This window comes from Pelodiscus sinensis, chromosome 25, assembly GCF_049634645.1.
Source record: "Pelodiscus sinensis isolate JC-2024 chromosome 25, ASM4963464v1, whole genome shotgun sequence".
In the NCBI taxonomy this organism is placed as follows: Eukaryota; Metazoa; Chordata; order Testudines; family Trionychidae; genus Pelodiscus; species Pelodiscus sinensis.
Window position 1 is genome coordinate 1575166 of NC_134735.1, and position 24835 is coordinate 1600000.

Sequence of the window (24835 nt, forward strand, 5' to 3'; positions counted from 1 at the left end):
CAAAGTCCCCTTCAGAGCGAAAGCTGCTCGCTCCCCCTCCCAGCCCAGGCCGCGGCTCCCAAGAGCCTTACACAAGAGTCCTGCCCAGTTCATTGCGCTTCTCAATGGCGCCTTGCGGGAGGGGATGGGAGGCGAACACTTCTCTGCGCTCCCTGTACGGGTCAGAGCAGATCCCGGCCCGTGCTAATGCCAGAGGGACTGGGACTCCATTTCGGCTCCCGTCGCTGTCAGAAGGAAACAAAGAGGCTTTTCCTCGTTACAGGCCTCTCCCATTAGCTCCCCAAAGCACTTCCTTTCAGGCTGGGGGGGGGGCTCCCTGACGAGCCCCGGCGTTTCCACCCGCCCCCGCCAGGGCCTGAGGCCCCTGCTCTCTGCAAGCCAGCTCTGGGGCTCTCCAGAGCGTTGCCCCTGGCCCAGCCCCCGGGGATCCGAGCCTCTGGCACATTGCAGGAACAGGCCAAGAAATCCATACGGCTGCTGGCGGGTTAAGAGGGTCGGCCAGTGGAGGCCAGACTGCCTTCGGCTAGATCCTCAGGGGTGCCGGGGGGTCTAAGGCCCATTAAGGTCAGCGGGAGGGGAGGACCTTCAGCACATCACAAGACAAAGCTATTAAGGTCTGGCTGAAAGGCCGTTCAAGTGAGCGGGAATCTTACGCCCTGCGTCTCCCTGCCACGCACACCCAAACGCCGATCCTGTCCAGGCCAAAGCTGGAGCAGCCCTGAGCCCCTCGGTCTCCGGCTGAACTCTAAGGAGTGGGAGAGGTTTCACACGGCTCACGGCGAACAGCCGCTCTCCCCACCCAGGCCGGCTGCTGCTGGCAGGCTGTAGTGTGGGTGCCCACAAACAGGCAGGGACGTGACCCGTACGTGGTTACATAAGCTCCTCGTTCATTCCGAGAAAGGGAGGGAGGAGGGAAAACGCCGCGGTACATTTTCATTGCACCTTTCGTCGTAATGGGTCCCAGAGCGCGTTGCCGGCTCTATCGGCACTGGATTCAGGCTGCCGACTGTCAAGCAGCAGCCGTCTCTGGGGGACAGTAGCATGAACAGAGGCTGTCCAAACAAACGACTTCTATCCCCCAAAGGAAACCGCGCTTCCAAATTGAGCACACAGGCAGCTGCCGGCAGCAGGAAAGAAGAAGGACTATTAATGTCACACAATCCCCAGGATGGGCCAGCTCTCCCAAACTGTAGTGGAGAAGCCAGGCCTGACGTTGTACACCACTCTACCCATCTCAAGGCAGAACTACATGGTGGTATCAATGGGGAGTTACGCTTCCTATAGCCCGACACTGTAAAACCTCTGCCAACGCCGCACACGGGGAGCGCACCGACGACCTACCCGACGCGAACTCCTGCCTCGCCAGGCCAGGCCCTCTGTGGGTGTAAATCCGCACAGCGCCACTGGCTTACTGCAGCTGTGCCGAGTCACACGAGACCAGGACCTGACCCTTTGGATATAAAAAAGACCCACTGCTTGTCTCTGCCCACTCACAATCTTTACAAATTCTTCCCGTTTCAGTCCCTCACGTCTCAGCACCCGTGCGGTTGATTGGATAGCTCCCCGCGAGGTGGGTCAGTTTCCCTTTCTGGTTCTAGCCAGTCGCCCTTTTAATGGAACGCCCTCCCCTTGCAGCCAGGTTTCTAAGGCAACAGGCAAATATTTCAATTGTAAAATAAATAACAGGGTTCCGAAGGAAGTTAAAACAATGGATCCTGTTTGGTTCTGTTCCTATTTACAAACTCACCTCCCCCCCCCCCCGCATCCCTCCTCTCGTTTCTGTACAAGTCCGACGTTTTGACCCTCCGGAGAGCGCGGGCTGCAGTTAGTCTGCCAGGGAAGCAGAGGTTTTATCTTCCCGTTTGGGGACACCAAGAGCCAAGTCCACCGGTGCCGGTGCCTGCACTCCAGCAAAGAGCTCTGTCCCCGCTCTGGAGCCTCCAGAATGCCACGATGCCCCCACGCTCCAGCCTGCTCTTGCCTCCAACAAGTCAGGGGCACCACTCGTATGGCGGCAGCAGGCAGAGGTCTGACTCAGACAGCAGACCTGGCCCGCTGGGCTTTGGGCTTGCAGGGACGAGGTGGGTTCCACCATCAAATCCAGAACACAACAGGTCTCCATCCTTTGACTCCTGTGACGTGTCCCCGAGGTTCCCAGCCCCTGCCACGTGGCTCAGACTGGTTAGCTCCTCACCATGCCGCGGTACAAAGCTTTCAGTGGGCCTCGGAGCTACTGCCTGCTTCCTAGCCGCTGCCATGTTCTCGCTCACCTTGCAGCGCCCCCCGCCACAGTCTAGGGCAGGGCTACTCAGCTTTGGAAGCCCCGGGGCCTCACTGATACAGCACATGCCAAAGGCTGCAACTTACGTGTGGTTGCATAGACATGCAAATATACGCAACTAGCTTCTTTCACACTGACAGGCACAAATACAAAGATTAAGGCAAGACGACACCACACGCACGCCCCATTTAAGTCAGTTCTGCTGATATTAATCAAATGCAATATTGACCCCATTTCCACCCATATGACAGCACTTAATGAGCATGACAGTCCAGGAATTTAACTACTCAAACACATAGCAACCAAAGGCCGCTATATTGACTACTTTTTTGTTTGGCTCCCACCCGCGGGCCATGTGTTGAGCCCCGCGTAAACCCAAACCGCACCGCAGACCGCAAACAAACGGGCGTGTTGAGTAGCCCTGATCTAGGGTTTTAATGGTAATCGCAGCCAACACACCAGGGCAGCTTAGACACAGCTCAGAGAAAGGGGCTGATAGAACAGGAGACAGGCCTATCGAGGAGGTACAAATGAGATAAAACCCCAGGAATCCTACCAGAGAGGAGCCACTCTCTGATCATCAATTCTCCTGCTTGGAGTGTTATTGGAACCTGGCTCTTCTATGGCATCTTTCATCCGCTGATCTCAAAGCATCTTACAATCAATTAATGTTGCTCCCATTTTATAGAAGGGGAAATTGAAGCACAGAGAAGTGAAGTGACGTGCCATAGGTTATTCAGCTAACCAGAAGCAGAGCCAGGAACAGACCTCAGTACCAGACCAGCACCCTATCCATTGGACAACACCGCCTCGTCTAGGATTAACAAAAAGAGAAACCTCAGATACGTATTATGAACGATATTTTCCATCTTTATTTAATGCATGTGGAAAAGAAGAAAACACGGTTCTTAATATTCGTACCATTTTGCAGGTGACACATTTTGATTCACATAATTACTGCAGCAGCATTTGATCCACCTGAGGTAATTCACAAGAGGGGTTTCTGAACGTTTCACCCAAGGGGCGTGATTTTCCCCTCACCTATCTGAAACGATTGCAATGCAGTTCAGCCACTCAAAGTGCATGGGGTGCTGGTAGGGCCAGAGAGGGTCTAGGCTGCAAGAGAGGTGGCGTGTGGAAGGCTTCTGGGGAGAAGTGCACGTTGAGAAGGGATCTGAAGGGCAGAGGGGGATCTGTCAAAAGGGCAGCTGCTAAGCCTCACCCCCCATCTGCTTCTGTCCAATCAGTTTTCTAGGTTCCAGAAGTGGTCCTAGAGCAGCCAGGTGCCCCGTCCGTTCTCCATGGCAAGTTCTAGGCCAGGCGGCCCGGGCTCTGGATTCCATGGCTAGCTCAGTCAGGGCCTCCGGTCTTCAGGTTCCAGCGTGAATTCTGGACCAGTGAGGGCTCCACGTCTCTGGATCCCACCATCAGCTGCATGATTCACACGTGCCTCCCGCAGAGTTATTCAAGGTGCTGATTTAAGGAGAAGCTACTTCCTGGCTGGTCCGGAGGGCGCCCTGCCAGCCACGTGGGCTGGGCCTGCAGACAGTGCCCCTAAAGGCTGGAGATGCAGAGAGGCGCCTCTGGAATCACCGCGTCACCGATGCCTTCCAGGAGGTTACTCCAGCGATCAAAGTCTTCCTCCAGCTCTGCGTGGGGAAGGGAGGACAGAGGGGTCTCCAGGCTTCCTGTGCAGCTGGCAGGCTCAGCCCCCCGGAGCTCTGAGCTGACAACGGCTGGAGCCGCTGCCTGCGTACCCCCCCAGCCCACACGGCTAAGCTGAAGACAGGCCTGGGCTTTGTCTGGTCAGAGGGAGCTGAGGGACTTGTACAAAGAACCCACGGTCCTAACACAGGGTGGGGCGGGGCTTGATGTTTAAGGAAGCCCTGCCCCCTCCCTGCATCCGTGTGGCTTGCCCGCCCAGCAGGAGTCTTGGCTGCTCAGAGGGAGTCTCTCCGTGGGCGACGTGGGTGGCATAGCCTAGGCAGTGGGCTTGGCAGCCACCCCTGTGAGACAGGGCAGCCACCCCTCCCCACTTACAGCTGGGGAACCCTAGGCATAAATGGCGGTGATGTGACCTGCCCCCATCCGCAAAGCGAGCAGCTGGCAGCCCCATGCCAACTCCATTAGACCCGGCGGTTCCCAGGCACCTTTGCAAAAACTCGCGGTTTTGCCTTTAACTCTGGCACCAAGCAGAGCGGAAGGCTCCTGCTGAACAAAGCCCAACAGGGGCTGTTACTCGCCCTCTAGGCCCGTCGCAGGCATGGCCGGTTCTCCCCAGAGCCCCGCACCCATCTGCATGGTCACCTCCCAAGCAGCAGCCCCCCTCTGCGAGCAGCCCCTGCTCCAAACCACCAGCCCCTCCCGCCAAGGAGGGTGGAGCCTCAGCTCCGACATGGGGGGGTCAGAACCACCCCAACAGAAAACATTTCCCCCCTCGCGCCATACCCAGATGTTTCTGCAGGAAGGCAAGTGCCGCCCTGCAGGTGACGTCCAAGCCCATGTACGGGTCCAGGGCGCCTCTGGTCTGGAACACTCGGTTCAGGAGATTCCCCGCCAGAAAGGTGAAGTCGGTCTGACTCTGATGCACCGAGCCCCTGGGCAAGGGAGAAGGAACGAGTCCTTTGGGCCGGGGTGAAGAGCCCTCCCCAACCACCGGGTCTCGCTGGCTCTACGGCCCTGGGCTGATTCTACGCTGGGTTTGGGACTCCCCCACTGGTGCCTCAGGAACCACAGTACGGCTAAGACAGCCTGGCAGAAAAACGCCAGTAGCCACGGAAGCTTCGCCATGCTGGTATCCTCCGGGCAGAGCTCCCAAGCCCCCTGAAATCCAGGCCCCCGGGCGTTCGCCCTTGGAATGGGCACAGGACTCGGGCCCCAGCGCAGACAAGGCCCAAGTAACACAACCCACTGCCCACCTGACTCTCACAGCGCTCGGCCGCGTTCTCCACTGGCCACAAACGCACACAGCTCGGTACGCACGCACGCACGGCCCGCCCGAGAGCCACAGGAGCAAGCAGGCCCCGGCGGAGGGGAGCTCGGCCAGGGGCAGGCACGAGGGTGGGGAGTACCGAGGGAATCTGAAGGAGGGTTTCTTGGTGTAGGAGAAAAGGGAGGCCAAGGGGCAGCAAAAGGCAGAGTCTGCAGGGGGAAGGGGGAACTCCGAGGGAAGACTGAGCACGGGAGACAGAGAAGGAAACAGGAGCAGGACTCTGGAGGCGTCCCAAGCGGAGGCAGGCAGAGGCTGCTGCCCCTTAGCACAGAGAGAGCAGCACTAGGGTAACAGTAACCCTGGGCGGTGTCCAAGCACGTCACAAGGGACAGTAAAGGTCCCGGCCCCTTTGAAAAATGGAGAAACTGGGGCACCCAGCAGGGAGGTGACCTGCCAGTGTCACCCGGCAGGTCAATAGCAGAGCCGGGCTGAGCTCCTGGATCCCAGGCCATGGCTCCGCCCGGCGCGGACTCACAGGATGGTGATGATCTTGGTGTGGTTGTTTCTGGAGCGGAGTCTCTTCATCTTGGCGATGCTCTCTGCCGTCTGAAAGGTCTCCGTGTTGATGAACAGCACCGGCTTGGTCACCTTGGAGTAGAGCGCGTTCTCCAGAGGGAACATCCAGGCGTCAAGAGCCACAGCGCACCTGCAGGACAGACAGGAGGCCGCTCGCTGCTTACCGGCCCGGCTCTAGAGACGCATCCCCAGCTGGGGCCGAGTCCCTGCCGCAGGCTGTGCCTGGTGGACACGATACTCACTTAAAACGGTCCTCTTTAGCAAGGGCTAGAATTGCTGTTGCTCCTCCAAAAGAGTGACCCATTACAGCAACTCTAGTCAAATCCACGCTCTCCTGCAAGGGGGAGGAAAACTGTGAAGCAGCCAACCCCCCAGCCCAAAGCGCCCGCAGGGGCAGTCGCTACCTCAGGAAAAGCCAACGTGCTACAGAGACTCTAAGCTGCATTCACAGATGTTCTAGGGCAGTGGTTCCCAACCGACAGCCTGCAGATGGGTGCCGGTCCGTGAACCGCTGGCTGCCAGGCTGCGGCGGCTGTGGCATCTGGGGGTGGGGCACACCGCCCAGCTCCTCCCCTTCTACGTAGCCGGAGTTGTGTACCTTAAGTCAGATTTCCAGGTCCAGCGTAGACCTGGCCTAGCGTTGTCTATGCTGGGGGTTAGGCTGGCATAGCTACACCTGTCGGGCTGTGCATTTTTTTTAAACACTATTGAGATCTGCAGCTACCTCGAGGTTCATTTCCCGCATAGACCAGCTTGTAGAATGAAAGGGCTCGTACGCAATCCTGCAACCAGGGGAAGTCCCCAAGCAGCAGATGCAAAGAGGCACCGGGCCAACCCCTGGAATGGGAGGGTGAAGGGAAGAGAAGTGCTTGTCTCTAGAGAACCCCTCTGGTCCGGCCAGGCACTTGTGGGGCCCTCTGCATAAAAGCAAACATGCTGCGGAGGAGCTGGAAGAGATGCAATTAAAGGGGACCGAAGTGCTGGGTGGAGGGGAGGCTGCCGCTATTACTGGTGGGAGATGCGATGAAAATAACTGGCTGGCTCTCAGTGCAGCCCTGGGGGGGCTCCCATGAATGCCCCTGCAATCTGCCCCGCAATGGTCTGTCTGGAAGAGCTGGCTGGAGATACCTTCAGTGCAGACAAATCAAACCCCCTGTGCAAGACATTGGTGACGGCCTTGCCGCTGGCGATGTCCTGCATGAGCCGGAGCCCTCGCACACACTCGTTGGCTCTTTGACGAACCTGTAACGAAAGTGCCCCCGGTTGAGTCTTTCCTGCAGAGCGGTCACCCGCACAGGGCGCCTGATACGGAGCAATCAGCTGCTCTCCTCAAACGTCCTTTGTCTAAGTTCAACACAGTGATCTGCACAGATTAGCGAGTCGAATAACTCCAAGTGACGTCAGTAAGTGTCATACCCCTGTAGGGACACACAGAAACATTCAGGGCAGGGTCTTGTGGGAGAAAAATCAAATAACTCCAATTGTGTCTAAGGGGGGACGGTGCAGGAAATCAAAACTCTCTAAAAGAAAACTGCTGAAAGGGTTAAAAGTTTTCCAGGCCTCTCTCCCTGTATCAGAGAGAAATCAAACTAACTTTAATCAAGACCCTTACAATGCCTCCTATCTCAAGTTCATGGATACTCCTAGTCTGTCACAATTTGTCATGTAAACCCTTATCTTTGTCAGTTTGCCTTGTAGACTCCTCCACTCAAGTTCTCATGTGGCTTTGTTCTGTAAAACTTACTTTTAGCACTCCTGGTGTGAACAGAAAGTCTCAGAGTGCTTCTGCTGAGACTTTGATATGTTAAAGGAAACAATCAACAACTGCTGTCTGAACATACTGTATAAAGAATCCCTGAAACTGTCTCTCAAGGCTGCTGCTGCTCACTCTGATAGCGGTCAGCCTGCATGCATAATAAAGTTTTCCTTCTAGGTTTCTCTCCTGCCTCACTGCTTTGACCTCCAGCCTTGGACCCTTCTGGGGGCTCTGTACCCCTGGGGAGCGAGATTTCCCCCACAGTCTCCTCTCACTTACGCCACTTTTACCTCTGTGGAACACCACTGACTGCAACAGGGTCACTCCTCGCAGCGGGTACGTCTACACTTGCTCCCTCGTTCAAACTAGGGATGCAAATGTAGCCGACCGAAATTGCTAATGAAGCAGGGATTTAAATATCCTGCACTTCATTAGCATAATCTCGCCCACATGCTATTCCATTCAACAGCTCATTCGAACCAGGAAGTGCGCTCTGGGACTTGTTAGTTGGAATCAAACCCCTTGGTTCGAACTAACGTTACTTCTCCCGGGGTTTGATTCGAACTAACGCGTCCCGGAGAGCACTTCCTGGCTCGAATCAGCTGTTGAGCGGAATAGCACGTGGCCAAGATTATGCTAATGAAGCACCGGATATTTAAATCCTGCGCTTCATTAGCAATTTCGGTCGGCTACATTTGCATCCCTAGTTTGAACTAGGGAGCAAGTGTAGACGTACCCTTACACTGCTTCACATGAGCATAAAACCAGGCCTCTGAGACTTGCCCAGGACCTCGAGAGGTCGAGGCCAGTCCCCTGCCCTCACGGCAGGACCAAGCACCATCTACACCATCCCTGAAAGGCGTCTTTCCAACCTGCTCTTCAATATCTCCAGTGATGGAGATTCCACAACCCCCCTAACCAATTTATTCCAGCATTTAACCATCCTGACAGGCAGGAAGTTTTTCCTAATGTCCAACCTCAACCTCCCTTGCTGAAGTTTAAGCCCGTTGCTTCTTGTCCTGTCATCAGAGACCAAGGAGAGCAATTTTTCTCCCTCCTCCTTGTAGCATCCTTTTACATACTTGAAAACCACCATCATGTCCCCTCTCAGTCTCCTCCTTTCCAAACTAAACAAGCCCAGTTCTTTCAGTCTTCCCTCATGTTCTCTAGACCTTTAATCATTCTTGTTGCTCTTCTCTGGACCCTCTCCAATTTCTCCACATCCTTCTTGAAATGTGTTGTCCGGAACTGGACACAATACTCCAGTTGAGGCCTAATCAGCGCAGAGTAGAGAGGAAGAATGACTCCTCCTGTCTTGCTCACAACACACCTGTTAATGCAGCCCAGAATCATGTTTGATTTTTTTAGAACAGCATCACGCTGTTGACTCATATTTACCTTGTGGTCCACTATGACTCCTAGATCCCTTTCTGCAGGACTCCTCCTAGACTGCCGCTTCCCATTCTGTATGTGTGGTACGGATTGTTCCTCCCTAAGTGGAGCACTTCGCATTTGTCCTTATTAAACTTTATCCTCAGACCATTTCTCCAGTTTATCCAGATCAGTTTGAATTATGACCTTATCCTCCAAAACAGTCGCAACTCCTCCCAGCTTGGTATCATCTGCACACTTAATAAGCGTACTTTCTATGCCAATATCTAAATTGTTGACGAAAGTATTGAGCAGAACCAGTCCCAAAACAGACCCCTGCAGAACCCAACTTATTATGCCCTTCCAGCATCACTGTGAACCATTAATAACTCAGCACCTTGAGTATTCTGGGATGCATTTCATCAAGCCCTGGTGACTTGCAGACATCTCACTTTTAGAAGTCATTTTTAACTTGTTCTTTTTTAATTGTATCTTCTAAAGCTACCCCCTTGCCACTAGCATTCACTATGTTAGGCATTCCTTCATCAGACGTCTTGGTGAAGACCAAAACAAAGAAGTCATTAAGCACCTCTGCCATTTCCAAGTTTCCTGTTATTGTTTCTCCCTCCTCACTGAGTAATGGGCCTAACTCTAACCTTGGTTTCCTCTTGCTTCTAATATATTTATAGAAAGTCTTCTTGTTACCCTTTATGTCTCTAGCAAGTTTGAGCTCGTTTTGTGCCTTTGTCTTTCTAATCTTGCCCCTGCATTCCCGTGTTATTTTCTTATATTCATCCTTTGGCAATTTGTTCTAGTTTCCACTTTTTATATGACTCCTTTTTGATTTTTGATCATGCAAGACCTTCTGGTTAAGCCAAGCTGGTCTTTTGCCAAACTTTCTATCTTTCCTACGCAGTGGAATAGCTTGCTTTTGGGCCCTTAATAAAGTCCCTTTGAAAAACTGCCAACTCTCTTCAGTTGTTTTTTCCCTTAGCCTTGCTTCCCATGGGACCTTACCTACCAGCTCTCTGAGTTCACTAAAATCTGCCTTCCTGAAATCCATTGTCTCTATTTTGCTGTTCTCCCTTCTACCATTCCTTAGAATCACGAACTCTATGATTTCATGATCACTTTCACTCAAGCTGCCTTCCATGTTCAAATTCTCAACCAGTTCCTCCCTATTTGTTAAAATCAAATCTAGAACAGCTTCCCCCCAGTAGCTTTTTCAACCTTCTGAAATAAAAAATTGTCTTCAATGCTGTCATGATCATGAGGGTTAGCCAGCAGCCTGGGGACTAAGGGGTTAACTATGTCCCTTACCTAAGCCAGGTAGAGTCAGCCAATAGGAATGCAGGTAGGAATTTCAAACTGGGACAAAGGAATTTTTGTGTTTCTCTCTCCTTTGTCCCTGGGCAGTTTCTCCCCAGCTACTGAGGGAGACTGTCTCCCTCCAAGAATAGACTCTTCACTATCTGTAAGTAGGGAAAGGTTTAGATAAATCTGTTAGGTTTTACTGTTTTATGGTTTGGGAAATGAGATGTGATGTCTGTGCATTTTTTAAAATGGGTTTTGCTCTCCTTTGTAATTAAGTCTTGGCCCACGGTGGGGTTTCTCCCATGAGTATATTCCTTTGTGACTTTTCCATCTAGTCATGATGCTTGCAACAGGAATATTGTAGTGATAATAAAAGTTCTTTCTCTTTTCCTTTATTAACCTGGTATTGGTTAATCTACCCGGGCGAGTAGATTGACTAATTTGTCGAGCCCTGCTCATCGTCATCATCATCATCAGCAACCATGGGTTCAGACCCGTTGGTGTCCAATGCCTCCCTCACTATTTCCTTCCAACAGTTTCTATAGACTAGCTCTGCACCAATCTACTATGTCATCTCCCCATTCTCTGGGGGGTCTGCCTCTCCTATTCGGACCATCCATTATGCCAAATACCAGGATCTTCACTTTTCACTCGTCGTTCATTCTGCAGATATGCCCAAATAGCTGTAGCTTCCGCTGTATAACCTTCTGCAGTAGGTTCTCTTTCAGCTGTATCTTCCTATATAATTCCTCATTGGCGACCTTCTGCATCCATCCTATTCTCAGGATTTTTCTATAACAACTCCTCTCGAATGCCAGCATCCTTCTCTTTGAATCTTTCATTATCACCCATGTCTCACATCCGTACAACATGCTGCTAAATATACACGTTTTCAAGACACTCAGCTTCGTTCCTAAGCTAATCGCTTTACTTGTAAACATTGTTAATTACCTGTTATTACAAGTAAACATCACAGATTCCTAAAACAGAAATGAGGTGGGGGACTCAGAGCAGCACTGGAAACCGCATTTAATCCAGTTTTTTAAAAGCAGGATGCATTTCAAGTTGCCATTGTCATTTTAAATGGCGCAGAAATCGATAGTTGGAGCCCCTACCAGGGAACTTTCCTACATGCTTGGGGTGAGCAGGCAATTGGAGTTGTTATGCCAGTCCAAAACAGCAACGGGAGAAATCTCATAAGAAGTTAAAGGCCAGAGTGCAGACAAGCGCCTGAAAGTTTGGAGGCCCATCTGACACTTAGCTCAGTCTCTCTTGGTTGCAGAACTAAGCCGGAAACAAAAACAGGTACCCAAGAGCATTCAGGTAATTTTCTATTTCCAGTGAAGCAGGAAAAACCAGGCGTGCTGCCCTTTGCCTTGGCCTGAACACAGACACAGAGGGTGCGTCTAAACCGCACCGTAGCTTAAGAGAGGATATGCAATTTGCGTAGCTCAAATCTTATTTCAATCTTATTTCAAAATAGCTTGGTGACAAATTTTGAAATAACCTGCTATTCCGAAACATCCCTTACTTCTCGTGGAATAAGGCTTACAGACGCTGGAATAGCGAACCCTGTGTATTTCGAAATAATGGGCTTGCTGTGATGACGCAGGATAGCTATTTTGGGATACTCTGGAATCCCGAAATAGCGCAGCAGTGGAAACGTAGCCAGAGAGGCCTGCAAAAGCGTGAAAGGCAACGTAGTAAACTGAATGGTTCAGCTGGGATCTGGTTTCCTGGGGTGCTGGGTTGAGAGGCTCACTGGCTCCCCTCCAAAGTGACGTGAGCACAGAAAATGTTCATAGAACACGGCCCCTCCCTGTGCTGAGCTGGTCTGCAGACTCCACTGCCGCCACTGCTCTGGCTTCACACTTCCAAGCTTTTCTTTGCAACTACGACTGCACTTTTGTAAAGGAAAAGAGATTCTAGTATCACGTGACCCTGGCATCATCATGTGACCCTCCACACATGCCCATTGTGCATATGCCTTAAACTCAATTCAGGTGCCATGGATTTTGCCCTGTCTGCCAGCCCCACCCGTCCTGGCCCTCCGCTCATACCTGTGGGTTTCGAACGTGAAATTCCTTCTGCCCTTCTTGGACCCTTCGAAACGGGATCCACTCCTCCTGCAGTGCAGCCTCCAGGGAATCGGACTCCCCAGCCTCTGCCTTGCAAAAGTACGTTGCACAGGCAGACTGGTCCCTGGGGGAGGAGCGGGGCAGCACAGTTAAGCCACTGAGCGGCAGCCGCTCACTGGACACACGAGGCATGCAAGGGAACCGGGGGGCTTTGTTAGCTGAACCAAACGCTAACTAGCCCCACTTCCGAGACCAGCCCAGAGACCGCTGCCGAGTACGAGGAGGACACGTCACATCCCGAGTCTGCTGAACCGCTCATCACCCAGGAAACCAAGTACGCGAGGGAAGGGGGCGGCTGAGCAGCGGGCAGTGGACTGCAGCAGGCTGTTCCGAAGGGGACGCCACTCACCTGTGCTCCAGCGCCATCACCAGCAAGCCCCGGGAGGCCATTTCCACGCACACAGCCGAGTACACGGTTCTGAAACACAGGGAGGCAAAGGGAAAGCAGAATGAGGCTCGATCCTGCGACTCGTGCAGAGCAACCCCCCTCCCCCCGCTAATGGCCGTTGAAGGCCAAGGCACTAAGCGCCTCTGGGCGCTGCTCCACAAGCCTCCCTGTTGGAGAGACAGGAGCTGAGCTGATGCTTGTTGGCTAACGTTACCTGTTAAACTCTGAAGCCGCCTCCCCGGGAGTGAGTCTGCCAGCCCCTGCCAGCCCGGCTCCCGGGGAGGTGGCTTCGCTGTGGGCCACGCAGTAGAAGGGTTATTTAAGCAGCAGAGCTCGCGGTGCGTGTAACTGTGGAGACTTTCAACGGTCACCGTTTTAAGCGACCTTTGACCTTGCAATCTGAGCCCAGCCCCGGAGCAGGGGAGTCCTGGGTTCTAACCCCAGCTCTGACACGGACTCCACCACTGGGACCTGCAGAGTCACTGCGCCCACTTTCTACAGCCCCCCCGTGACCGCCGCAGGCGCTCAGCACTTCTGGCAGGGGACGCACCGAAAGGCCAGGAGCTAGAAAATGGGGAGGATACCACCCGGCGCAGAGAGCACAGGCCACTGTCTGGACAGCCCGCTGAAGATGAAAAACGCCAAGTGTTACTATTACTAATCCTGCTAGACGTGGAGACGCTGCGTGCGCAGGGGCTGAGTGTTTGGGAAAGCTGCCTCGCCAAGAGATCTCTTAGACTGTCTCTTGACGGAAGTGGGGGGGGAGCCCCATTGCTTGAACCATTTAAAACTAGATTGGACAAAGTGGCAAGGAATCTGTAGGAGTGAACAAGCTTCCACTGCCCAGCAGGCTTGGGATGGTCCAATCCGTGTGTGCGTCCGCAGTAACCCGGAGTGACTGTACACGGCCCGAGCGAGGCACTAAGCCATTGCTACCGTGCTACACGTGGACTTACAGCGGGCGTCAGCGGCTCTGACAGCTGGGGTCCACAGGCTCTCATCCTACGAGAGCCGAGCTCTTGCGGCCAATGCCATTGCATCCCCCGCTCCTGGGCTTTTCTGGGCGGCGGGTGGGAGAGGAGGGTTGTAATGAGCCTGGGCGCTTTTCACCTCAAGGTCATCAGTCTAAGTCCAGGGAAGTGGGCCAAAGCGGACCTATCGCCTGCTGGCGTGAAAAACCGGTGTGGGCGTCTGGCCGGCTCCTCGCGGGAGCTGAGCACGCCGCAAAAGCCAGGATGACAATGGGCAACAACGGACCCCCACGGCTGGCTGTCCCAGGACCGAGACTCGGCACAGAACCGGCCATGGACACTGAGCTCTGGTCTCTTCCCTGGAGACGGTCCCTCTCAAACAGGCGAAGATGCAGATTCCACGGCTGATTGACACCAGCTGAGGATCGGGCCTACTGGCCGAGCCCCTGCTCTGTGCACGGAGAACTCCAGCTTCCAGGGCTGCAAGCCTGGCATCTTTCAAAGCCTTCCCGCCCTTTGCCGGAGCCTTGCTGGGGGTGGGATGGGATCTGGGCCAGCCTCAGCCTGGGAGCCAGCGGCTCTTTAGCCAGTGCCGGGGCAGAAATGGCCGACAAGCCCCACCCTCGGCCCTGTGGCTGGCCTGCGTGTCAAGCAGGCCCTCGTTGACCATCCTAGTGGTGCTGCAGGAGAGGCAGCCGGCGACGGTGAACGCGCCCGGGCACAGGGGGCGGACGTGAGGCCGAGGCTCTTACCGAAAGGCTCCCAGGCCATGGGAGAATATGATCAGCGGGTACCCGCTGCCACGTGACTTCAAAGGCCCGTTCCAGCTCACGGGCACCCTGTGGGACCCTGCCAGAAGAAGAGAGAGAGCCGAGCTGCCTTAGGGCGAAAGGTCTGAGTCCTGTGCTGTAGGGCCAGTGCGGCTGCAGGGGAGCCCCCGGGCTCTCCTTGGGTCTGGGGGTCTTCAGCATCCTGCCCCCCTCACCATGTAATCCTCTGTACCCCGGGTTCGACCGGGAGAGGAGGGAGCATCTTCCCAGGCCCTCCCAATTTCCTGGGCAGAGACAGCTTCTAAGCACTCTTCACCCAACGCACCCTGCCGCCCCGCTGAAATGCAGCCACCTCTGGAGCGCAGGACAGCAGCCAAGCACTGCGGAGCCCAGGCAAACATCCGCACCCCAGTGCCAGCCCTAACTCCTAGAACCCCCCAGCCCTCCACTACCCTCCAGCGCCAGCCACTGACCACGGAGTCCCCTGCACCTACCCACACCCAGTGCCAGCCCCCCACTGAGCCCCCCAGTGCCAGCCCCCAATGCAAACACTTGAGTGCCAGCCCCCCACCACCAGAGCCCCCAGTGCCAGCCCCGTTTCCAGAGCCCCCCAGCACCCTACCCTCCCAGTGCCAGCCCCCAATATTAGCCCCATCCGCAGAACTCCCCCAGTGCCAGCCCCCCACCTCTTACAGACCCCCACCCCAAGAGGCCCCCAGCACTACCTTTGACCCTGAAGCCCCCCCCCCCGCATCTAGCTCTGTGCTGCCAGTGCAGCGATCTGCTCTTCTGTGTCTGGGAGACCCCGCCCCTGCCCAGTGCTGGTTGGCTGAGAGGTGGGGCAGGACACGCCGCTCCCAACAGCTGTGGCGGGAGGGGAGGCGCTGGGTACCCCAGCCCCGGCTCCCAGAGCCTGGCAGTCGGGAAGCACTGCTCAGCTAGCACGGACGGGGGGCGCGAGGGGTGTGACGCACCCCCGCACAGTCCTCCATGGGGCTGATTCCGGCACATTGCCCCAGCCTCCTCCCCTGCGCTGGCTGACCAAGGGAAGGCTGGGGCTGATTCCCTCCTCCCCCAGGAGTGAGGTCAGGAGGCCGGGCTGGGCCTCGCTCCTGGGGGAAGAGGCCTTCCCCCGGCCGGCCGGAGCAGGCTTACTTGGGGACCGTGGGGGGCGTTCACACCCTTGCGGTCCACATTTACAAAGGAAGCCCCCTCACCCCCCAATTCCTGCGTACGGGCTGAGGGGACCGTTCTGGCAGCAGGTGGAGTCCGGGCAGCCCCGGGGGGGTGAGCTCTATCTGAGGCCATCAGCTCCCTCACCGAAGGTCACGCTGAGCAGCGGGGTGCACCACTTCCTGTTCAGGTTGATGTAGTCAGCCAGCCCCTGGCAGTACTCGTAGCGCGGGATCCAGAGAGGCTGCTCTGCCCCCTCCTGGGGAAGGCAGGGGTAAAACAACCGGAAGAAAAGCCCCTAAAGAAGAGAAGGGACGATTGCGGCAGGAATATCGCAGGCGAGACACATCCCATCTCACCTCGGGCCGAGCAGCCTCTGCTGTGTATCGGGGGGTCTGTCTGTCAGTACGATCAAGAACGCCTCCTAAAGGCCCCCCAAGTCCCCACACCGCTTCCTCTTATCCTCACGTAAAGCAAGGCCGGGTGCGGTTGTGCCAGGGAAACAGGAAGTGCCCGGAATGGGATTGCGTCGCATCAAACTAAACAGAAAACAGACAGAACCACCCGACAGGTGAAGGGGCTGGCTGGGGCGTGCCTCCTCCCTCCGCGACTGCTCCAGCCCTGAGCTGCCCCCTCCCAGGTGCCCTTCAGGGAGGGCGGGGGCTACAGCCCTTCCCCTGAACTCATACAGGGACATTGCTGGCTGCTCCCCTTTGGCAGGGAGCGAAGGGAAAGTGCCCAGTTTGCTGCATTCCTCACTCTGGCTGGGCAGTGCAGGGGGCAAATGAACCTGGACCTGCCCCAGCCGGGGGACACGCACCCATCCCCCGGCTGCAGCGGCAGGGGCTACGCTGCAATGCGGCCGTAGCACAGGAAGTCTTGGTGCCCCGGTGTGCTACTGTCACACAAGCAAACCCCTTCTGGGACGCCACAGGAAGCAAGCTCATTGCAGCCACTTAAACACAGCTCAGTGCAGCTGTCCCCCGGGTTCCCTGCACGTCCTGTCCTGTTCGTAGCATTGGGAATGGGCCCTGATCCCAGCTGTGGTGCAGCCCAAGGCAGCGACCAGGCAGGCTCCGGTTTGCAGGACCCGAGCTCGCCCCCCGCGTGCCCCGGGCTCAAGCCAGGGTTAGCTGGGCAAAACCTGGCTTTCCCTCTCGGGGCCTGGCCTTTGCACACATGCTGCTCTATCCATGGCTGGCCAATGGCTGCAGGAAGGGGGGAAAAGCCTCCGTGAAGCCGAGACCTCGGACCGCGAGCCCTGCGAGGCAGGGACACAGCTCGCTGCCCAGCCGCGAGGCGCCGCGCACAGTCGTGCTTAGTAAAGAAGAACTGGAGCCATGTGCAATGGCAGCCTAACGGGGCTCAAGAGGCAGTTTGATTGGGTGGGGGACGAGATGATGGGATTTGCCCCTCTGGCAGGAGAAAGACTCAGTGCCCCAGGAAGTCCTGGGTCCGGTCTTATAGTCCTTTGCCCAGTGGAAGGAGAAGGAAAGAATCCAGTGGAGTCAGCAGGAAACATGCAGCTGAAATTGCCTCGCTCACATGCCTCACCCCAGCCAGTCCTCACACTGACCTTGAGTCACGGAGCAGGCAACCGCAAGGGCCAGCTGCTGCATACGCAGGGCTTGGCGCAAGAACAGTTCCAGGAAAACAAACCATCCAACACAGGCGGCACCTCCCTAAACTGGGACTCCGCTGGCAACATCCATGGTTCAGCATGTTCCTGGACGAGAGCGCCCGGAGCAGGAGGGCCAGCAGCTGGGAGCCCGGAGCAGCTCGGCAAGTCTGCTAGCAGCAGGGCCGCAGCAGCCTGGGCAGCAGCGGTGTTGGGGCAGCCTGGGTGGCAGCCCAGCAGTGGAGCTAGGACCATGGCAGCCCAGGAGGGGAAGCCTGGCAGCAGGGCTGAGGCTGCACCAGCCCGACTGGGCAGTATGTCACCCAGCAGTGGAGCCAAGTTGGGGCCCAGGCTGAAGGAGCCGGCAGCAGGGAGGGGTAGAGGGCTGGTGTCAGGGGACCTCTCGTTCTCTGGCAAATTCCCTCATCAGGGACCAGTCAGGTCCCGAGTGTGCCGGACCAGCGAGGTCCAACCTGTAGCTTGAAACACCATTGCCCTCCTATCTGCTGATCCCGTGTCACGCTGGCACAGCTAGTGAGACGCAAACCCCGAACCGCAAACGGTGCTCAGAACTGTACCTTCCGGTTGTGGCCCACCATCACATCCGTGCAGCCCACCCGGTGAGGTCCTTTCCCATGGGGCAGCCCGAGGGACTGTGCTCCCCCCATGCCTTCCAGAGCAGCAGACAGCACCTAGAAAGCAAGAGGGGAGGTTGCAATGCTAGAGCTGTTACACCCAGCTGGTGAGACAGAACCAGTTAATCTCATTTCCTTCATCAGTTTCCTGTTGATCAAAGCCACTCACCACTGTCCAGCCTGCTGGACTCTGAGGGCTGCATATCACTGGCTGGCAATCTTAGCTCTTAGGCAACCAGAGCAGAAAAGTAAGCAAGATTTTATCCAAAAGGCCCTTGCTACAACCTAGTGTGACCGGAAGCTGGGCTTTTGACTCCCAGAATTGTTATGGGCAACAGAAAGTATTTGTTCCAGCAGGGTGCAAAGAAAGTCTGCACTCCGGTTTGCAGTCACTGACTCATTGTGGGATGTCAGCTCAATCATCTTTCTCCATGATTCACCTCCACAAAGTACTTTCAGATCCTCCAGTGAGAGAAAATGCAAGCGCAAAGTATTATTACTGAGCCCTAGTGCCAGAGAACTGAGAGATGGACGCGACTCCCATCCATCACTGCAGAGCAGCTGAAGAGCCAGTTCTGCTAGGCTCCTAAAGATGTACACGGACACTAAGCAGGATTCAGAAAGATGCCCAAGGCTCTAGTCCTCAAAAGTGTTTAGGAGCTTATTGGTTTCCATGGGAGTTAGGCTCCTTTCAGGGTCTGGACCTTGGTGCCTAACTCCCACCAAGAGGCACACCACTGTTCCCTAGAGTGCATGTTCTAGCCGCTGTCCAGTCTCTGAGCAAAGGGGCTTTCGCCACTTCGAGGCTGCTTAGAACGATGGCTAATGTTCCAGCAGGATTTGGCCTGCAACCAGGGCCAGGCAAAGCCCCGATCCCTCTCTCCTCACTCAGCCAAGCAGGGCTTGTGCACTCTGGTGGCTCGGCAGGGCAACAGCTTGTGTGAACCTGCTTTTTGGTGGAGTTTTAGCTGCATCCCAGCAGTTCCCAACCTTTCCCAGATGGGGACCCATTTTGACAATTCAAGAAGACTTGGTGACCCAGGGCAATTCAAAAGTGGGAGGGGGGTAGATGTGGGGGGGCAGAGACACCTAGGGAGACACTCGGTGACCCTTTTGAAATGTAATGGCGACCCAGCTGTGGAAACCCTGAAATTCTAGACACTGAACTCACAGAAACTTTACACCAACCAATGCCCTGCCCCGGCGGCTGTGTACTGCGGCAGGTGCCTCGCGCGCCGTTTAAACCCCAGTCTCACACTCAGGACAATGGTGACGAAGTCTGCAGGGGGGGGCCCAGGACGAGAACAGGAGGCAACGGGTGACAAACTGGCCTTGGGTTTGGGGTTTACATGGGATGACACCAGGGAGGCTGGCGAAGGAGGCGCGAGGCTCCCAGAACCAGGCTGGAGTGAGAACCCGCGGCTCTGACCCAGCCGCCCATGCCAGGCTCCTCGCTGCCGACACAAGGCAGGGGCACGATCCCAGCATGGCTGGGGGGAAACCGAGGCACCGTGCGGGGCAGGGACCTGCCCAGGTCTGCACAGCAGCTGGAAGCAGAGCCCCAGTGCAGCCAGGCCAGCCCCTCCCCCACCGGCTGCCCCCCCACCTGCCGCCTCCGGCCCGACCCCAACGCGGCTCCCTCCTCCTAGAGCCCCCCTCCCGCCCCTCTGGCGCCTGAGCCCAGCGGAGCCAGCAGGGGGCGCCCAAGGGGCGGGGGAAGAGCCCACCCAGAGCTCAGCGCGGCGACACCTACCTGGGGTCCCGCCAAGGCGAGAGCAGCCCGGTGCATCCTGGGACATGTAGTGTTCTGGCCACGCCCAGTGCGAGGCGTCCCCTGCGGGAGGGAGGGGACGCTCCCCGCGGCCTGCCCCGCCCCAGCACTACAACTCCCAGCGCTCCCCGCGGCCTGCCCCGCCCCAGCACTACAACTCCCAGCGCTCCCCGCGGCCTGCCCCCCCCAGCACTACAACTCCCAGCGCTCCCCGCGGCCTGCCCCCCCAGCACTACAACTCCCAGCGCTCCCCGCGGCCTGCCCCCCCCCCCCCCAGCACTACAACTCCCAGCGCTCCCCGCGGCCTGGCCTGTCTGCCTCCCCCCAACTCCAGGGAGTCTCCCTGTCTCTCCTGGGGGCGGGGGCAGGGAGTTCACGGGCTGGAGCAGGCTGGGCCCCAGGGCTCCTGGGTTCCCCTCCTGGCTCCCCCGGGGCGCTCAGACTGGCCCCTCCAGGAGCCGGGCTTGTCCCACGGGCCCCGAGCTGCGTCGCGCCTAGAACGACTCGATTCCAAAACCCGACATGCAAATGGCAGCGTCGCCCGACACGGGCCCTCGTGGCACCTTGTCTGCCCCCCAGCCCAGATGGGGGGCCGAAACCTGACAGTGACCTGCACGGGGCCGCCTGTGGCCTGGCCGCCCTGGGCAATTGCCCTGCTCACCCCCTTAGGGTTGCCGGATGGTTTAACCAAAAATACTGAACCTCCCTCCCCCAAAAAGGGGAAAAATCTGTTTGAAAAAAAAGAAAGGATCCCGAGAGTTATTAAGCAATAATAATAATGAAAAAACCAGCATGTCCCCTTTAAGAAATGCTTTTTGGTGTCTTTTGTCTTCCTGCTCCGGTCCAGTCAGCTCTCCTGCGGAACCCAGTAAGCACCCGGGATTTTCTCCTCCTGGCTGGGAAAAAATCAGAAAATACCAGACATACTGGTACTTTTTGAATTTTTTACCGGACAGGAGGTGAAAATACCAGACTGTCCGGGTCAATGCCAGACACCTGGCAACCCTACAGCTCCTCCAATGCTGGTCCTGCACTTGCAAGCCCCTAACCCAGCCCAATGACCTCCTTGGGGGCTGCAACCCCCATCCTGAGGAACACCACTCTAGCCGAGTGCCCGCGGAAGACCTCTGCATACAGCCCAGGGTACATGTTGTGCATCACAGCTCCACCCCACCTAGGAACACAGTTCTCAGCTCCAGGGAACGATTCCTCTCCCAGCCCTCAGAGCCCTCTATGGCACAGAGATTTATTGCTGCAGACCATATTTTCCTGCAATCTTAACATTGTCAGACGAGGTGTAGGGAGCCTTGCTCCAATCTAGGCTACCAAGCAAGCCAGAGTTGCCAACTACATATGTATTTCCCCTCTTTCTCTCCTGTTTACTACAATTCCCAGAGAGCTTTGCATGCCAAAGTCTGGATTAGTGAATATCAATAATTCAAAGATACGTATCTGCCTTTCACCTGTGGATCTTTGCACAGTTTGCAGGATTTCCATAGTGCGATAGAAAGAAGCACAATCACAATTCTAGCTGAGGTATGACTAAAGAGATCAAAGCCTAGCACCGTTAGCATCAGCCTCTAGCACGGTTCATTCTATGGCACAGTTGCAACAACAATTGCAGCGTGTGCATGTAGAGAAGGGAAAATCCCCCACCCACACGTCAGCCTCCTCCTCTTCCTGCTTCACGTTTCTAAATACAAAATTATATCTGTGGTCCCAAATACTGGGCTCCCTTTCTCAGCCCCTCAAATCTACCTGCTTTTGCTGCCTTCCTCCACAGTCTGGGGTTCTTAGCAAGTTCCTACAGCCTTAGCCAAACTGAGCTTGATTCTGTAGTTCTGCGGTAGGTGAGTTGAATAGGACCAGGTACCTTGTCTGGAAGGGCTCTCCCCATCGCCACAGATAGAGGGTGGGATGGAAAGGCCTGTAGTATGCCCAGATTTATTACTTTGTTGCCACCAAGACAGTGCACGGATGGAATTTTCCAGGCCCTTGGCTGTTTCTGGAGAGCCGGTGGCTGGCAGGAAAGGGTTACGGAGGTTGACTTTACTTCTCAGCATTTTTGTCTGTACTGAGAAGCTGTTCATTTGAGGGAACAGCGGAGAGGGGCTTAAGCCACAGAATTCCTCTTTGGCTCCAGATTTTGATGACGTTGGGCATTTTGGGAGAGATGATCTAATCCCTTCGTTGCCATCTGAATCCCTTTGAGCCCACATCCCTCTATTTTGAATGTGGCCAAACCCGGAGAGAGTGGAAGAAACAAATTCAGGAAAATGTTCCTTGAAACCAGCCCAGGTCTTCAGCTTCTCGCGGTAAGGAGCCGTGCAAAACCGCCGCAAACTTACTCTGCATCTGGGAGCCGTTTTCTCCTTTGGCAGCCTCGGAGGGATTCATTTGTTGCGTGTGCGCAGAAAGTGCTTCAGTCAGTTACCCACAGCACATAATAGCATCATCGTATGAAACTAGTGGAGTTAATTACGTTGTGGTCTTAATTAAAATCATGGACACTGGTGGCAGCTTGTGGTTCAGCTGAGCCTGAACTAGAGAGCTGGTCTGTCCAGCCAATTAATACATTTCTTTTTGCAGCCTGAATTGTGCTAAGATAAACGGCATGAATGCAGACCAAGGCAGAATTGTATAGTGTAGAGTGTAGGTTAGTTCTTAGTAATGACCTTCACTGGTCACCGTTATTCTGATTAGTTAGCACGTGGGTTACCTCTGGGCTCAGTCAAAGCTCATGCCCTGTTATGCTAGATTATCACCCCACAGACTTGAGCACAGTTACTCTGAAGAAGACATTTCAAACTTGTAACGGCTGCGTCTACACTGGCATGATTTTGTGCAAATACTTCTAACGGAAAAGTTTTTCCATTAAAAGTATTTGCACAAGAGAGCATCTATACTGGCATGTGTCTTTGTGCAAAAGACGTGCTTTTGCACAAAAGCATCCGTGCCAATGTAGATGCTCTCTTGCACAAGGGGGGAGGGATGGCTCAGTGGTTTGAGCATTGGCCTGCTAAACACAGCGTTATGAGCCCAATCCTTGGGGAGGGGATTTGGGGCAAAAATTTGTCAGGGATAGTAGTTGGTCCTGCTGTGAAGGCAGGGGACTGACTCAATGACCTTTGAAGGTCCCTTCCAGTTCTAGGAGATAGGCAATCTCTATTATTATTATTTTTTAAGAAAGCTCCTATGGACATTTTAGCCATCAGGCTTTCTAGCGCAAGAAATTAACATGGCTGTTTACACTGGCCCTCTTGTGCAAGAATACTTGCGCAACAGGGCTTATCCCTGAGCGGGAGTGTCAGAGTATTTGGGCAAGAACCACTGATTTTGTACATTACAAAGCCAGTGTTCTTGCGCAAATACTCGTGGCTAGTGTAGACAGGCAGCAAGATTTTGCACAAAATCATGCCAGTCTAGACGCACCTGTACAGTTTTAACTAGGGATGTAAAAGTTTTTGTAAAAACTAGGGGGCTGCGCCCACTGCTCACTGCACTCACCTACCCCCCTCCCTCTGGCCACTTTCACTTTGCTGAGAGAGCCCGTTGACGTGATGACAAATCCTGTCATTCTGACTCCCAGTAGGAATAGTCTGTCGTCTGGCAGGAAAAACGTGATATATGAGAGAGAAAGCGAGAGGGGCAGAAACACAGTAACTCACAACCATTAACACAATTCTAGCACACTTATTATTCCTAATATTTTTAAGGCCAGAAAGGACAGTTACGATCATCCTGTCTGCTCTGCATAAAACAGCCCATCAAATGTCACCCCTTAAGTCCTGCACCAGGCCCATATTTCACAGCTGAGTTAAGTCACGTTTTTTTAGAACGTCTCAGAGGGGTCGCCATGTTAGTTTGTAACTTTAAAAACAAGGAGCAGTCCTTCGAGACTGACCAAAATATATAGATAGGATCATGATCTTATACATAGTAGCATGAGCCCCCCTTCCCCGCCCCATGATGTGTACAAGTTATGGGGACCTGAGTCACAGAGCAAGGCTGTACAGCAAATCAGTGGTATAGCTTGCTGTTCTTCCTCTAGGCCTCACTTGCTCTAACTATTAGGTAACACTCCCTCCCAGAGGCAAGACTAGAACCCAGGAGTGCTGTTTCCCAGTCCCGGTACTAAACTCTAGAGCCCTCTGTCTGAGGTAGGAAGAGAATGTAGGATTCCGATCTCACCTCCCAGTGTTTCTCAACTTTTTTCTTATAAAGTACCCCTTTAAAAATACAAAATAAAAAAGTCCCCCCAGTACCTACAGTTTTCCGACATACAAATTTTTTTTCTACCATTGCAACACATTTGTTTAAACAACTTCATCGCTGACGGGCGGGCAATGAAATTTTTGGGTGTAAAAAGTACAAAAATAATAAAGTGCTGTAAAACTTAACACCAAAATTCAGTTTTCTCCAAAGTTCAGCTGTGTTGACGGACCCCCCCAGACGCCTCTGGACAGGGTACTGGTGCCGCTGGTTGAGAAACACTGCTCTAGAGGCCTCCAGGGCACAGGCTGGGGAAGGGTTACGAGAGGTTCCCGTCGGGAGCAGACAGGGCTGTTGCATGGGAACACGCACCGAAAGGGCAGCCTGAATGTTTACTAACGAGAGCTGCTCGCCTCTCGGGAGACCAGTGTACGAAGAGTAAACCGCAATGCCCTGGCCTTGGAAAACAGGCTGTTAATTACAGGCAGTCTCCCTTTGGGATGGTCGCACGAGGAGGCAGAGAATTGCCACCAGGCTGATAACTGTTACGGAGCCCCTCAGCCTGATTCACTGTTTAAGCTCCACTTGGTTTGGTCTCTTCCTGGGAAAACCGCGGGGTCTCTGATCCTGCAGGTTGGCAGGGGGCAGCAGCCGAGAGCATCGGGAATGCTTTGGGCTTAGATAGAGGGTCGCCTTTCACCTGATGAGCCTCTCAAAGCACTTTAGGTGCAGCGTTGGTCCTGTTTTACAGGTGGGGAAACTGAGGCATGGGACGATTTGGCCGAGGCCACACAGCGAATCAGTGGTGGAGCCAGGAATAGAACTTTACAGCCGGATTCTCAGCTGCCTTCTGCAGCGAGTTACGGGGCTGTACGCGAGCTTTGCTGTCCCCAGGCCCTGTCCTCAGCTGTGGAAGTGGCTCCGCTGGT

General features: G+C 54.9%; 1 protein-coding gene across 4 annotated transcripts; it reads right to left on the reverse strand.

The window, feature by feature from the left end:
• Positions 1–1781: 1781 nt before the first annotated feature.
• Positions 1782–21206, reverse strand: PAFAH2 (platelet activating factor acetylhydrolase 2). 4 transcript variants are annotated; one of them, XM_075909059.1, is made up of 11 exons: positions 19677–19776; positions 17867–17980; positions 15818–15968; positions 14480–14576; positions 12718–12786; positions 12291–12432; positions 6918–7031; positions 6032–6123; positions 5749–5919; positions 4730–4878; positions 1785–3930 (listed from the first exon to the last, which is right to left on the reverse strand). In XM_075909059.1, the coding sequence occupies exons 1-11, from the start codon at positions 19710–19712 to the stop codon at positions 3836–3838; spliced, it is 1230 nt and encodes a 409-aa protein (XP_075765174.1). In that variant the 5' UTR covers positions 19713–19776; the 3' UTR covers positions 1785–3835. The 4 variants fall into 4 exon arrangements, with proteins under 4 accessions (XP_075765177.1, XP_075765175.1, XP_075765176.1 ...); XM_075909062.1 differs by lacking the exons at positions 15818–15968; positions 19677–19776 and adding an exon at positions 21158–21206 and having other exon boundaries at positions 1782–3930; XM_075909060.1 differs by lacking the exon at positions 15818–15968 and having other exon boundaries at positions 1782–3930; positions 19677–19781.
• Positions 21207–24835: the final 3629 nt, after the last annotated feature.